This window comes from Lissotriton helveticus, chromosome 9, assembly GCF_964261635.1.
Source record: "Lissotriton helveticus chromosome 9, aLisHel1.1, whole genome shotgun sequence".
Lineage (NCBI taxonomy): Eukaryota > Metazoa > Chordata > Amphibia > Caudata > Salamandridae > Lissotriton > Lissotriton helveticus.
In genome coordinates, this window is record NC_136070.1 from 1,260,665,446 (window position 1) to 1,260,680,295 (window position 14,850).

Sequence of the window (14,850 nt, forward strand, 5' to 3'; positions counted from 1 at the left end):
AACAGCCCAAGGTCCCTGGCAGGGTGGGCACCTGCCAGGGGACTTTAAAATCGGCAAGAAGCGGCGTGGGCAGCCGCGAAAGGGAAGTAAAGCGCTCCCAGCGCTCCAGGACAATTCACAGCGCTCCCAGCGCTAGGGGTGAAGGCAAAGCGCTCCCAAGAGCTAGGGGCTAAAAGTACAGCGCTCTCAGCGCTAGAAAGCAAATACAGCGCTCCCAGGCGCTATAAGCCCAATAAAGTTCCAGCAAAGTTCTTCTAGGTAGGCAGGGGGCAAAGCTGGGCCCAGAGCCAGCTCACTGGGGCTCCAGGCAGGGAGGCAGTCCAAGTGGCGGTCCTCCTGCCCAGCAACAGCAGCAGCCCCCTCAGACAGGATCCTGGAAGAGAACAAATTGTAAGAGGACACAGCCCCTTCTTATACTGTAAATTCCTTTGTCTGAGGTGCAGGGTGGGGGAGAAACCAGTCACAGCTGGTTTTGGAGCACCCTTGATGTGCTCAGCCCCTCACTCTATTCACTGGCAGGGCTAGGGTCATTAGACGCACCACAGGGGGCGGAGCCAGCATTGTGTGGGGAAAGCCCAGCCCTATTCAGGACCCAGGTGCACTCCTCCCCAGCCATCAGCATGCTAATCTCCACACTCACTACCGGGCAGACCCATCCAGACTCCTGGAGCCAGGCTCTCCAGCCAGCCCCAGCCAATCACACGCCAGCACCTTCACAGCACACACACAGCCATGTCTAGAAGTGGCACTTCCATACTAGACACATACACGCCGCATACATCATTTTGCAGCATTCAATCACACGAGTCCGCACATACCAGACTCGAGCCTGTACACCCCACACATCAGGAACTACCAGGGACACATACATTCCCCATGTATTCCTATGGGAGGGCAGGCCAACCTTACTCCACGCACTCAGAGTGCGCACGCACTTTCCACTGGGACACAGTGAAAGTGCGCAGAACCCAAAAATCACTACTACTGGGTCACACACCAAAAACAAAAAGTTTAGGGGTGAACCTGCCAGAAGGGCCAAGTCCAACACCTATCCATCTCGCCTTAAGGTGTTGTGCATCCTCCAAGGCCAATCATATGTAAGCCACTCCGCGCGAACCATACGGAAGCAATCTTCACCTTTGCTAGGAAAGGACAGAACCTGAGATGGAGCGGACAGAAGATCGTCATAACACAAGACTTCTCGAGACTAACAGTGGAAACCAGGAAAGGATTCCTAGCCCTGAGAGACAAACCCCTGAAAGATAATATCACCTTCAGCTTCGCAGGACCTGCAAGAATGAAGATTACGGACAGACGCAGAACTTTTATCTTCGAAAACCCCAACGAACTAAGGAAGTACCTACGCGGCCCGGACCCAGAAGACATGGAGGCACAGGGCCAAGGGTCAAACAAGAGAAGAGCTCCACCGGACAATGCTTAAGGAGGAGCAGAATGATGCAAAACACTTACTTTAACAGGAACAACCTACCAACCTACCTACGTCATGCTACCGAACACCGCAAACTTAAACAAGATCATAGGAACTATATCACGTGTGCAATACACTACCTCAATCGACTCTTGCCAAAGAAGAAGCACCAATATCCTTTCATTTCTCACTTGGGCTGCCAAGCCAATATGGCACATGAAGCATGTTAACTGAGAGGCAGCCCAGGTCTGACAAATACGAGGGTTAAATCTGTACTGAACTCGGGGGCGGGAGGGGGGAGGGCCCTTGCTGTCGCACGCCTACAGTACCAGTCATGGGGGGTGGGGGAAGGGAGGGGGGGGGGAGTGTTTTCGAGTACAGTCATATGCGTTTTTCTCTTTCTATGTCTTTTCTATACTTACTTTCCTACCCACACCTAGCACACACCAAGGGGACAGAACCGCAGCCTTAGCTATCAAGAGGAAACCTCTAAGCCGACATAGCAAAGCGTGGTTACACATTAAGAACGGTCAAGCTAAGACGATAGAAAAGGAACCTTCGGCACACACCAAACCAGATAGCGAGGAGAGTACACAGCCATGACAACGGAAACACAAAGCCAACTGAGCTCAGCTCTCAAGGTGGTGTCCCTTAACGTAAAAGGCCTCAACCACCCAATCAAACGTAGGAAGACACTAGACTACTTGGCGAAACTCAAAGGAGACGTGTACGTCCTCCTTGAAGCACTATTTTGAGACCGACAACAGACGCTGTCCAAAGTCTGTCCAGGCTCTTTAACCAATTAGGAGGATGGTATCCCAAATGCGGTGGAGATCTTATTTAATGCATGGATAACGACCTCAGCAAAGGTGTTAGAAAAGGTTGTGACCTCTGGACGTGGCAATATTGTCCATGGCACTAAGGAAATGCTAACCTAGCAATACTCAAAATATGGCCCAGGGGCCGCATCTGCCCACCTGACCTTTACATGCGCCCCCCTAGTCAACAGCAGCACAGGGCTGCTGTTTACTCAACTCAGCACTAACATCGAAAGAACTCTTGCAGCAAAAGTGTAAAAATATGATAAAGTATCTTCAGAATTCAAAAAGTGTATTTCTTTAACATGCAGAACCGTTTTACCTTAGTACATAAGATTATCTGTGCATTGACAAGTATTTTCTTTTTTGAGTGATAGATTTCAAACATGGATTTAGAAACATTCTTTCTTTCACCCACATTGACAGCAATGTCAATACTGAACTAAGAGGCAAATCAGTTATTTGCATTCTATGGGTGGCCCTGAGTTTCTGTTATACATTAAAAATATAGTTTAACACAGGAGGTGGTTTTTACAGGGCCTATATGGAAGCCATGTATTTCAAGGTCCTCTCATATGTGATAATGAAAAAAGATGGACAGTGGAATAAAACAATTGGCGAGGGTCAAACAGTTTGGGGTCAGGTGTGGAAGATGGGATTATTCCCAGGTATTCTGGTTTCACATTGAGCAATTCGGCTACTAGAAATATATTCTTCGATTCCCCTACACCCACCGTAACGCCAACCACTCACCTCCCAGTCCCGTGACCGCCACCCTGCTGGCATCAGTGCGGCCCTCGGTCACATCACAGACCAAACTTTATAAAAATAACTGCCACTTCTTCCTACACATCTTGCAGTGGTTATCAGATTTTTGGTGGCTTACTAAGACTGCCGTTTACTAGCTTCTGAAAGGCATCATAACCACCTGTGTTTTCTTCACCTTTCATCAAGAAAAGGGAACCACATTTTCTATATTCGGTGGCTGTTGATAGCCACAAGTCCCTCGAGGCCCAGTTATCTCCTTCCTGTATGGGTAATGGGCAAACAAGTTGTCTGAAGTATGAGTCTCTTCTGTTGAAAGGTGAGCCAGATCTGAAGAAGTCTAACTGCCTGCAGCTCCTTGAGGTTACATTGTCAGTACCTGCGTTTAGTCTTTTGAGAATTCTTCACTGCTGAGTCAGCCAGATCCATCACAGTTTATAGAGTGGGGATCATCATTTCACACATTGTTGGTTCCAGCGTTATCCAGTACTAGTAGGCAGAGTTTTTTTATTGTAAGTATATTTTGTTAAAGTTTTTTTTTTTTACGAGGAAATGGTCAGGACATAGGCAGTGGAAAGCAGGAGAAGAACCTGGCAAGATTTGTATCCTTCCCAGGCTTGTGGACAATGTGAAAGCAACAATCTTTGGGTTTTAAAGCCCATCATTTAATGTGAGTGGTATTATACTCGTCAGGTTGCCAAAGATTGACAAGAGCTTGATGATCAGTGACAACTATAAATTTATTTCTGTACAGGAACAAATTAAAATGTTCACAAATCCACACAAGGGCCAAGGCTGTTCAGCTTGAATGTAAGCTTTGTTAGACTCCAGTGGTCATACAATATAAAAAGAACATTTGCACTTGATTTTTGTACAGTTTGTGCACTTTGCAAAAAGTGTGCTAGTTTGATAACAAAGATGGATGTTTGCCTGATGTGTCCGCTGCCTCACCTGCACTGACAAGTAAAGTGGTTGCTGGGGACTTACATTTGTGCTGCCCCTCTGACCTCATTGGGCAGTTTGATTGTTGCTCACTTTAGCCATTGGTCACTGGTTCGTGGCCTTCTGTATTCTTTCGGCTTCATTCACCCCCTTTGCTTCTGGGGGTGGCGGGCCTCCACTTTTGGCCCTTATGGCCACCCTCAATCCCTTCTTTTTGCTGCTTGTCATTCTCAGTCTTCGTATCGTCCCACAATCTTTTTGTATGGCTGCGTCCTGCAGTTCTTTGGCAGGGTGAAAACTCCGACTTCCTAATGCTCGGTCTGCGGGCTGGCCTCTGCCATCTACCTCAGTTGCATGGGCTCTAAGCCCCATGTAAATAAGGACATCATTTTCCTTATGCATTTACTGTATTGGAGACATGGGCAAAGAGGCATGGAACCTATCCTGAGGCACACTGTGAGCCACATAAGAGTGGCACACAGTCCGTATGCTTCCAGAGGGTGCAGCTTGGGCAAGGGCACCGGTCAGATCATTCCACAGGAGGCTGAAGAAAAAAATGGATACAATGCAACAGAGCCACCATTTCTGGATGGTGTGTAGCACATGATACATGAGAAACAGTCCATGCATGGCAGAGATAAATGGGAGATGGATAGGTTGCAGGTGCTTGTGGAACAAATGGATCGTCCATGGAGTCTCAAACCTTTTCAGAGAAATCCTTGGCAAAGATGAGCAAAGGATCCAGTTAATATTGGGTAAACAGAGATAAGAAATCATGGAAAGGAGAGCCTGTGGAGGCTTGGGTGCTGCTCCTGTGTCACTCGACCAATCAGTTACGGCAACCATTCCATCAATCGAAGAGTAAGCAGCAATGCGAGGTGTACTTATGTAACTCATTCTATGGGGGAGCAGCGCGCCTACATATGTGAGTTAACTTTTACAAGTAGTCTGAGTTGATAAAAACCAAAGCCCTTGAAGGCCATATCCCCTGCTTTTTCTCCATATGCTCATGGGAAAATCTTCAGATTCAACCTAGGCAGTGTACTGTGAACAAGAAATTGTAGCAGTAATGAACTCCATGCTAGAGCCCAACATAAAAGACAAAAGTTCTGCCAGGGTCTACAGTCAGCACCTCTACTCCCAGAAGCCACTGGACATGGCCTTCAACTTTGCTACCTGGTCTAATGTGCATTCTGTGGAGTGCCATCCTTCAGCCTGGACCGTCACCCAACCCAAGGGTACACTGGGCACGCATTTCAGAAGTGACCAGAGGGCTGTACGCGCAACCCACTGTGATCGTCAATCAGTGTTGGTGCTGGGCCTAACCTGCAACATGTCACGGCACTCGCCACCCCTCCCCCACAGCTCACTGGGCTACACCTCCTGACAAACCCTGGTGAGATAGGATATCACCAGTGGTGTTATCAACAATCACATACATAAATAGTCTCTTTTCCTAAGATTCTGCCAGCAGTCCTCCTCACTCTTGTTATTGCTCTTTGTATTGTGGTTTGTGATTGTTAGTACATCTTGAGGCTGATGTTAATACCATTAATCTTTTATTTTCAAAGACGTAACCAAGAATCACCATGGCGGCTCTGGCAGCACTCAGGAGGTCTTGGCAAGTGCCCGCACATTGCTGGAAGCTCAGCAACACCGCTGCGAGGGCAGCAAACTGGTGAGTATCCTGCAAGCAGCGTGATGAGACAAGAGCCAGAGTAGTTAGAATGCTAGCCAACATAGAAAATTCAGTTATTACACTTCTGTATAAATTATTGGGACCACCTCACATGGAGCATTCATTCTGTCCAGTTGTGGAGGTCATAGCAATAGAAGGAAAACAGAAATGAGAGTGCAGAAGAAAGCTACAAAAATGTGACCCTATCTCCATTAGAAAACTTATGAAGAGGGATGAAAGGTCTTAAAGCTGTGTACTCCAGATGAGAGGTGTGGAGTATGAGTTACCCTTAGCCATTTAAATATAATGAGCGAGGAAGAACCGGCTTTAATGCGGCCTTCAGCAACTTAGACTTTTGCAAGCATACTACCCATCGCCTTTGTTTTTTCCAGAGATTACTGTTGCTCCCTGGCGGCTGGAGACATTGGAATTTATTACAATCCGGGTTTCTTGTCAATGATTGTTGCCCAACAGGCCATTCCTCTACCTTTCAACATTCATGTTTATTGGAGGCTTTAGGTTTTATCTGTATTTGTAGATTTATGAAGCATAAACCTAGTTATAAAGCGTGATAGAACTGTTAAGATTTGTGAATGGAAGCGATTAAGAGAGTAGGTGCAACTTGCTGGAGTGACATGTAGTGACTCTACATATGATGTCCTTAGCCAGGGTAATGTGGATCTGATTCTTTACAAACCAGACCCTCCAGTTTATCGCGATTTCGCGATTCACGAAAAAATCGCGAAATCGGCAGATTACCGCGATGGCCGCGATAATAACCATATTGGCCGCGATATTTACAAGTGAGACAGCAAAACAAACAATGCCTGGCTGTGCGCGCCGCCCTCCCCCCCACTCATGTGTGTCAGCAGCTTCCCGGGACACACACAGACAGCCAGCCGCACCGAGTACTTCACAGGTCATTTAAAGACCTTTCACTTGTTAATGAGGCTTAGTTTTTCACGCCCCCGCCTGTTATCCTCGGCTCTGGCAGGTGTCAGGGGCTTGCGGTGGTGCAAGCTTTCATCAGACCGTATAAATACAGAACAAGCAGCAAATGTGTAAAGTTCATTACACATATGAGAGGGAGAATGGTCAAGAGTTCTGCACGCTTCTCACACGCATACAAAAGGCACAGCTAAGGCTTTGTCACTGCAAGCTTATTCTTTTCCTTAGACACAGCTGAGCTCTGGAGTTTCCCAGGTTCATTCAATCGAGTCTTTCTTTGGACTAGATGAGCAACTTAAGTGCAAGCTTCTCGTCATTTGCAGCCTCGCAAGAGCCTGCAGAACATTCAGATGTTTTTATCTGACAAGTGGGAGATGTTGGTTACTTAGCACCTGCTACCCCAGCGCATGTAAAAGTGTAGCTGTCATCACATCAGCCGAGGGCGATGCATTGTGAGAACAGAAAGAAGGTGCTGACAGGAAGGCCTTTTAATTCAGAGCACTCCGCAGCCACATTTAAACAGAATGGCACTGAGTGGCTGGGCTTTTATTGTTTTTGTGTCGGAGACCATTGGACCATTGGGTTGGAGGGAAAATGTTAGCATGGTTATCCTACCATATAAAACTATTAAATCTCATTTTATTCAAGTTGCATTGTGTAATGCACTGAGTGGCATAAAATATAGGGAAACTCAGGGGCACAATCTCCCAAGGTTTTTTGCATATAAACATAGTGCTGTCTCACGCTAATGATGTTTGAATTATAGCTGTCGAAAGTTAGAACTTTCTTCTTCACTTAGATATTACATTTTGTCAGGGCTAGCTTTAGGGCAGTGCAACTGGTGCTACCGCACTGGGCGCTGACCTAGGAAGGGGGCGCTTACCTCAGGGAAGGGGTGCTGTATTTAGAAATAACTTATGAGTTAAGAACACTTGTGGCAGAGTTCCTTGGGGGTCCAGTTTTCAGACAGCATTAAAAATGTCCAGATAACGCTTGTGATTATTGTTCCTGCTAAACGGAGAGGGAGAGCAGATTTTTTTCTAAATTAGAAAAAAATCTGCTTTTCTTTTTTCTTGCTCTAGTCCTGCGAGACCCCAGGGTTTCTCTCCGGAGGATGCGAGCAGCAGTTACCATCGGCTTCCTGCACGGAGGATCACAGACCGGAGGGAGAGAGAAAGAGGGGTTGGAGGTACGTGTGAGGAGAAGAAAGGGGTGAAAGAAAGGAAGAGTGGCTGGGGGCACATGTGTGAGGAGAGGAAAGGGGTGAAAGCAAGGGAGAGTGGGGCGTTTAGAAGGAAAGGGTAGGGGTAAAAGAAAATGGGAGGATAAAGGTGAAAGGTGGAGCGCAAAGGTAAAGAGGGGGAGCAAGAATGAAAACTGAGGGTATGGGGCAGGTGAGACGAGAAAGAAGGGGTGAAAGGGGGCGAGCAAAGAAGTCATAGAGGTGGGAAAGAAGGAAAGGGTAGTAGGGGGTGAGAGAAACTGGGCGAATGAAACTGAAAGGTGGAGAAAAGTAGAGAGGAGTGAGCAGGAGAGAAAGAGGGAGGGTGAATGCGCGAGAAAGAGGGCGAGAGAGGAAGGGGAAGAAAGACAGTGTCTGGAAGAACGAAAGTATGAGAGTTAGAGAGAGAAGAGAGGGCGAGGAAGGGAGAGAGGGAGACAAGAGAGATCTAGAGAGGCAGGGTGCTAGAGAGATCCGAAGATGGAAAGAGAGAGGGACAGGGGATAAGAGACTGGGCTGATGAGAGAGATATGTGTGTGTGAGAGAGGATGAGTGAATGAGGCACAGAAAGGAAGGGGCATGAGAAACAGAAAGCTGAATGGGACAGTGGAAAGAGTGTAACAGGAAGGAAGATAGAGGAGCTAAAAGCGGCAAAACCCAACTAAGAGAGGGAGAATTGGGAGGCAGAAAGAGTGTAAGGAAGGACGGGTGACGGATGGGGTCACTGGAGGCCGCTTTATCAAGGTCCAGGGCCAAATAAAATGCCGCAAAATTGCCGCTAAATTTCCATTTTTGTGCCGCTAAATTTGCTAATCCATGCCGCTATATCCTGGGGGGTCTGACAAACAATATGTCCTTTAAAGAGATGAATTTTCAGTTTTCTTCAAAAGTGGAGAAAGAAAGGATCCCGTTGAGTCTGTGGTGATAGTAAGCTCCTGATTCTAGGTATGTCGCAGACGATTGGTTGATCAATAATCTCCTTTGTGATTTTCTTTTCTTGCGCCTTTCGATGTTGCTGCATTTGCTGTTCAGCTCACTGAATATCATGGTCCGTTTTCTTGCTATCAGAGTGTATTGGGTCTGTCTGTTGGGAATAGTGTGTGTTTTGGAGAACTGTATGTTAGACAATAAACATCATGGTATCCCTCTACTGGAAGAGACACATCACAGGAGGGTTATTGGCACATGCCACACCTATACACCACCTCACCAGGAGGCAAGAAAAAAGAAAAATAATCCTTTTTATAAATAACCCTCGGCCAACCTAATCGTGGCATGCTTTATTATCGGGTTCACCATGATCCCTAAAAGCCAGGGTGGGTTCGACCATATTCCAAGGAGCTCTTTGGCTATTCCTATATAGGGGGACATGAAATGTAAGTAAAAATTCCTCATCCACTCCAAAGGTATCCCTTTATTTGCGGGGTGGATGGGAAAGATTAAAAATGAACTATAAAAGGGGCAAAAAGGGTACTATGGACCTATGACCTTTTTAGCACCTACATGTTTCTTCCCTAAACTATTGACCGTTCAAGGTCCTGGGCATTTGTCAGGGTGGGTTTGTTTTTTAGTACAAACACCCCCCCCCCCAACCTGAGACGTATTGATATGTCCTCATGGCATGCATACTAAATTTAGGCATGTAAAAGGCAGTTTATACTTGACTATCTGAAGATACTCTTGTAGTGGGTATATTCAACCCCACTGAGGGCAGTTGGCCCTGTAGGCAAACAATTGTCAAGGGTCCCTACCGTCCGCAGCACCTACTATGGTTCCACTCTCACTGGCTTGTGATCAAACTGTATGTTAGGCCTTTCTTTCAAGCACACCGTGTAGGGTGAGAAGACAGATGTTGTGCATGTGTGATGGGGAGACTGCATGTCATGTGATACTCTAACGCTGTCTGTCAGACTGGATATGCTCTTTTCAGGAGCTGTGTGCTGTATAGAACTGTGAGGAAATGTGGTTGGTCTTGTAGGATGCTGTGCGTGGTCTTGGTGGAGCTGCATGCCATGGGGGGTCTGTAGGACTGTTCATCAACTAAAATCTGTATGTAGGTGACATCTAAACCCGGCCCAGAAGTCCATTGTAAGTATTGATTCTGTTCACAATAGGTCTTTTGAAACCATACAGCTTACAGCTCTCTTTAGATAAGACCCAGTAACGGCCCTATTTATTTATCATGAAATAGGTCCTCAGGAGTTCGGCCCTTCCAGTCCGTTGCTTAGCCTGAATATGCTGTAGAGTTGTTTTTGTAGTAGGCACATACATTTAGTCGCATAACATGAATAGAGCACAATGTTCCAATAAACGTTGACACGTAACAACATTCAATCATGAAGTCAAAAGGATAGAAAAAAAGCTATGCTTCAAACGAAAGAAGAGGAAGGGAAGCCTTTGAATAAGAAGCAAGCAAATGAGATTGACGAGAAAGCCAGCGATGTTAGGCACCGAACTGGCCCAAAGCCCACTGCAAGTATCGGTGTTAGTTGCAATAGGTCTTCGATAACAGACAGCTGTCTGTAGGCGAGTCCTAAAAAGGCAGAGTCCTTTTATCATATTTCTGAGCACTACACACATCTTTTCTGGGGTTTGCATTCCTGTGCTAAGGCAAATATTTCAAGCAGTCTAGTTCTATTTTTCGGTTCCTACTCCTCCATTATATACATATTTAATTAATTTAAGTATTTGATTGTTTGGCTCTTATGTCAATGTGTTTCGGCCGTCATAACTATTGTAATGGGTCTTCTCAGGATAGATAAAAACAACCTTGTTTAATTCACATCTTTTTGCTCATTAGTGAAATGAAGATCGCTCTCTGGGGTGCAATGATTAAGTATCTCTAAGGAACAGCTGTATCCCAAAGTACAAGAATCTCAGTGATCCTCTAGTTGGGGTTAACCGTGATGGTTTGGCTCAGTTGATATGTGGTTAGAGAACCTTATTGTACCTATATGAGTAGCTTAAAGATTCGCCATGGGTTAGCATCCTGCACTTCTTTGAAATGACTGATATAATTTATATAGTATTGGCATGGCTGGTGCATAAATGTGCTGAGGAAAAGCTTGCAGCTGGATAAAGTTAGATATCCTAAGCTCACCATTCTTTTAAAGTTTCCACCCCTTTAGTTACCTACACTGTTGTTATTTTCCCCACAGGCAGCCCTGTCGTGGTCATCGTCTCTCTCCTTCAGATGACGAGCTTTACCAAAAAACCACGATTACCATTCTCCAGAAGGAGTCTCCTGACATGATGTTCATTGATAGCTACAGCACTGAAGGCTTCGTCATCAACGGGGACAAGGTCATAGGCCCCTGTGTGGTCTTACCTAGGGTCATCCTTCAGTGGAATGTAAGCAAATTATACGTACATTTTGTGCAGCCTACGTACAGTCTTATCCTTGGAGCATGTTAGCAGTCTGGAATCTTAGAACTAAAGACAATCTGGTCCTAAAGTGACAGGTTTGGGCTTGTGTATGTGTCTGCGGTAAAAAGTGGTCAGGGAAAGAAATGTGTAATAGCTAGAAAAGTGTACTCGTCATGCATACAACAGGCAGGCGTCGGGACAGCATTAATATTGTTTGTGTGCAGGAAACTCTGAGGACTGCTAAAACAGGAGGGTCTAAGGCCAAAATCAGCAAGCTTGTCAAGAAGTTCTGTGATACCGGCTTCTCCCTGACCTTCTTCGACTCTTACATTCTCTGCAGGTCATTCTGCACCCAGTCCAGTCTGAAAGTTGCTTGGAGCGGGTTCAGGAGTTTATTCTTCAAATGTGGTGGGTTCATGACTGCATTCCTTTTCATAAGAGTGACCGTACCTCTCTTGGAGCATCTTAGGAAGCGGAGTAGATGCTGCAACCATCATCAAAAGATTGAGAAGGAATTGGATAAATAACAAGTTCAGCTTGCATCATGCAGCCCGACCCTTCACTTTAGAGTCGTGAACTATAGGTTCATAAACGCTACCAGAAATCATGTCTATAGATTTTTTATGCATGTTGGTTTGCAACAAAGGATGTGGTGATGCGAAACGTATGCATTTTTTACGTGTCCACCTATCAGACTACTGGGAAAATATGGAACACAATCCAGTCCATAACCTGCATTTCTGTACTTATCTAGGGCAATTTACTCATTTACCTGGTAATGAATTAATTAATTAATTACCAACCTTAAAATCCCTTGGCTTAATCAATCTTGCCTTCCTGGTAACACTGACATCTACAACATTTACACAGAAGTTCTTGCCATACTTCTGACTGGCAAGAACATCAAGGTCTGCCATTGTTCAGATGGCAAATAGGACTAGCTGAAGATCTCATGCAGTGTGCAGGAAGCTGGCTCTGTATATAAATACCACCAGGTGGTTACATCGAGTCCAGTGATTCCCCCAGAAGTGTACAGGGCTTTATGCAAACTCAAAGTTCTCTATGGTGGTAGTCTGGGCAAGCCGCCTTAGCCCTAACACAGAGGAGTGCAAGACATTTGCTGTGCACACATTGACCAATAAATAACACTAAACTCAAAAAGGAGATCCACACCAATTTTATAAAAATAAGCTTGTCTTAATATTTATTTAAGACCAAGATCTTCGCAAAAAAGTAAGTACGATTTTAAATAGAAATACTTTTCTGTTTCAAAAGTGGGCACTTAGTGCAATTTTCAGTCTTTGCATTATTATCCTATGGAGGAAAGTAATAATGCAGTTTTGCAGGTAAGTAAGCAACTTACAATTCCAGTCTTCAGGTTTTATGGTCAGCAAAAGGTAAGGTACGGATAAGCACAAACACTGCACCACCAGCGGGGAAGGGGCAGCGGGTGCAGAGCTCAAATCTGGAGGTCGGGCCCAATGTTACTCAAAGGAGACTGGGGGTGCTTGAAGAGAGGCTGCTTGCAAGTAAGTAAAGCAGCTGCTGAGTTCAAGCATTGGAGGTTCAGGCAAGCACGGGGGCCACAAGGCAGCACCAGACCTACACCACTAGAGGCACGGAGCAGCAGACTGCGGGGTGCAAACACAGGGTCGGGCACCCAATGCAAGTGAATGGAGGAACTTCGTTTTTAAAACTGGCTGCAGGCGTCGAACCTTAGCCTGCAAGAAAAACACCAGCAACAATAGAGATAAGTTGGAATGCTGTTGGTTGCAGGGACACTGTCAGTCGAGCTCTCCAAGACCCAGGGGCTTCGGGTGCAGGGGTGTCCTTTGACGTTGGATTTCTCTTATCAGAGCCGGTCACCGTTGGGGGGAGCCTTTGGAAACACACTACAGACATCGTTGTGGAGTCCAGGAGGGGTCAGCCATTTCTGGACTTTGATAAAGGATTGCTGGGGAACTTTTTCTGGACGGGTGGGCCACCTGGAATTGAGACGGAGGCTTCGGGTGAGGGAACCCGAGTCCTTTGTTGTGGTTTCTTGGGGACAGGTCCACTGTCCTTGGGAGCTCTAGCCTTTTTCAAAGACAGGTAGTCCTCAGGGGTTTTGGAGGATGCTGGCCACAGGACAGACGTTGTTTTCTTTGCAGGGTCTTTAAAGATGCAGACAGGCCTGTAGGGCTGGGTCCAAGTCGGCAGTTGTCTTCAGTCTTCTCTGCACGGCATCGTCTTCATCTTCTTCCTTCTTGGGTTGGCAGCAGATAGTTTTAGGGTTTGGGGGAGCCTCCTGAATACTAGATTTAGGGGAGTTACAGAGGCGTGGTAGAGACCAATAGGTTCCTTACCTGGGGATGGGGGGCATAGCCCTATCCCTGATTGGATACATCCCACCATATTCAAGATGGTGGCACTGAAAAGGGTGTTTTTCTTCGCCTCCTCCACCTAAGGGGTGGAGTTGGTGAAGGAGGGCACACCTCCTATTTTTGCTAAGTTTTCCCACCGGTTCTCCCGCCCAAAGTGGGAATTGAACTGGGGGCTGCAATCTGCTGCGAGCAGCAGAGGCTTTGGGTTGCATTTTAAAGGTGGCAGGCCTTTGAAGCTTTCCTATCGAGCACTGTGCCCAACCTGGGGGAGAAGGTGTCTCACCTCCGCCCAGGATATGCTTTGCTTCTGGCCTCAAAGAGCGGGGGCTCTCGAACCAGGGGTCCAGAAACACTGCTGGTAGTTGCAGGCTGCCTAAAGCTAGTCTGAAAACACACCAGGGTTGGTAGGTTGAGGTGCCCTCTGAGTACATGTTTCAATAAATCTTACACTGGCGTCAGTGTGGGTTTATTGAGAGAAGTAGTTTGTTACCAAACACTCCTGTGTTCAGTGAAGCTATTATGGTGCTGTGGAACTCGAGTTGTCAAGTTACCAGCCCATGTATTCTCTCTGCCTTCCTTCTCACTTAACAATATTAAGGATTAGACCTAAATATTGTACGGCATATCTGTTTATGCAGATATGCGCACACCTGAGATATAGTGCACCCAGCCATAGGGCTTGTAAGGCCTGCTAGAGGGGTGACTTACCTATACCTTAGGCCACCTTGTAAGTGTCAGACAGGCTAGCAGCACCTCACACACCTACGTACAACCTTTTAAGGGTAATGCAGCCTGGATGCAGCTCTCACACACCTATTTACCATCTCATAAGGATCATGCAGGCTGGCAATTGCTCACACAGGCACGTACCACCTTGGAGTGACATTGGTGGTCCGTAGAGGTCAGGCTGTTCTGTTTATGCAACTGGTTGGAGACAGGGAAAAGCCAGGCTCTATGGCCAGTGCAGCTTGGTCGACCTGTGGTTATTAGAGCAGAGAGCAATGGGCTTCAGTAACCATGCTTTCTTCAATGAATAGGTGTATTTTACTCTTGAAAGTTTTGGAAAGTCTCAAGTGAAGAGTAAGATACAAGTACTTACAACCTACTTCATGAATTAAGACCCCCAAAAGAGCCCGCGTTTTGGTCAGTTTGACACAGGTGGGGGGGGGGGGGGTACTTTAGGAAAGGTGAAGCTGAGCAGCCGTACAGCAAACAAAAACAGTGTGTAGAGAGTGCCAGACGCTACACCTACTCTACCAATACTTTGCCACACCTTGCAGACCATTTTCAGAGTTTGGCATTCTTCTGTTTCTTCTTCA

General features: G+C 46.3%; 1 protein-coding gene across 1 annotated transcript in view; it reads left to right on the forward strand.

Annotated features, from left to right (window-relative positions):
• The window catches only part of NDUFAF3 (NADH:ubiquinone oxidoreductase complex assembly factor 3), a 29,242-nt gene that overhangs the window by 8,587 nt on the left and 5,805 nt on the right, over nucleotides 1-14,850 (forward strand). Inside the window, exons 2-3 of the mRNA XM_078661801.1 lie at nucleotides 5,526-5,632; nucleotides 10,961-11,153. Of these exons, the coding sequence (XP_078517927.1) occupies nucleotides 5,544-5,632; nucleotides 10,961-11,153 (282 nt within the window). The 5' untranslated portion in view covers nucleotides 5,526-5,543. The remainder of the gene's footprint in view (nucleotides 1-5,525; nucleotides 5,633-10,960; nucleotides 11,154-14,850) is intronic.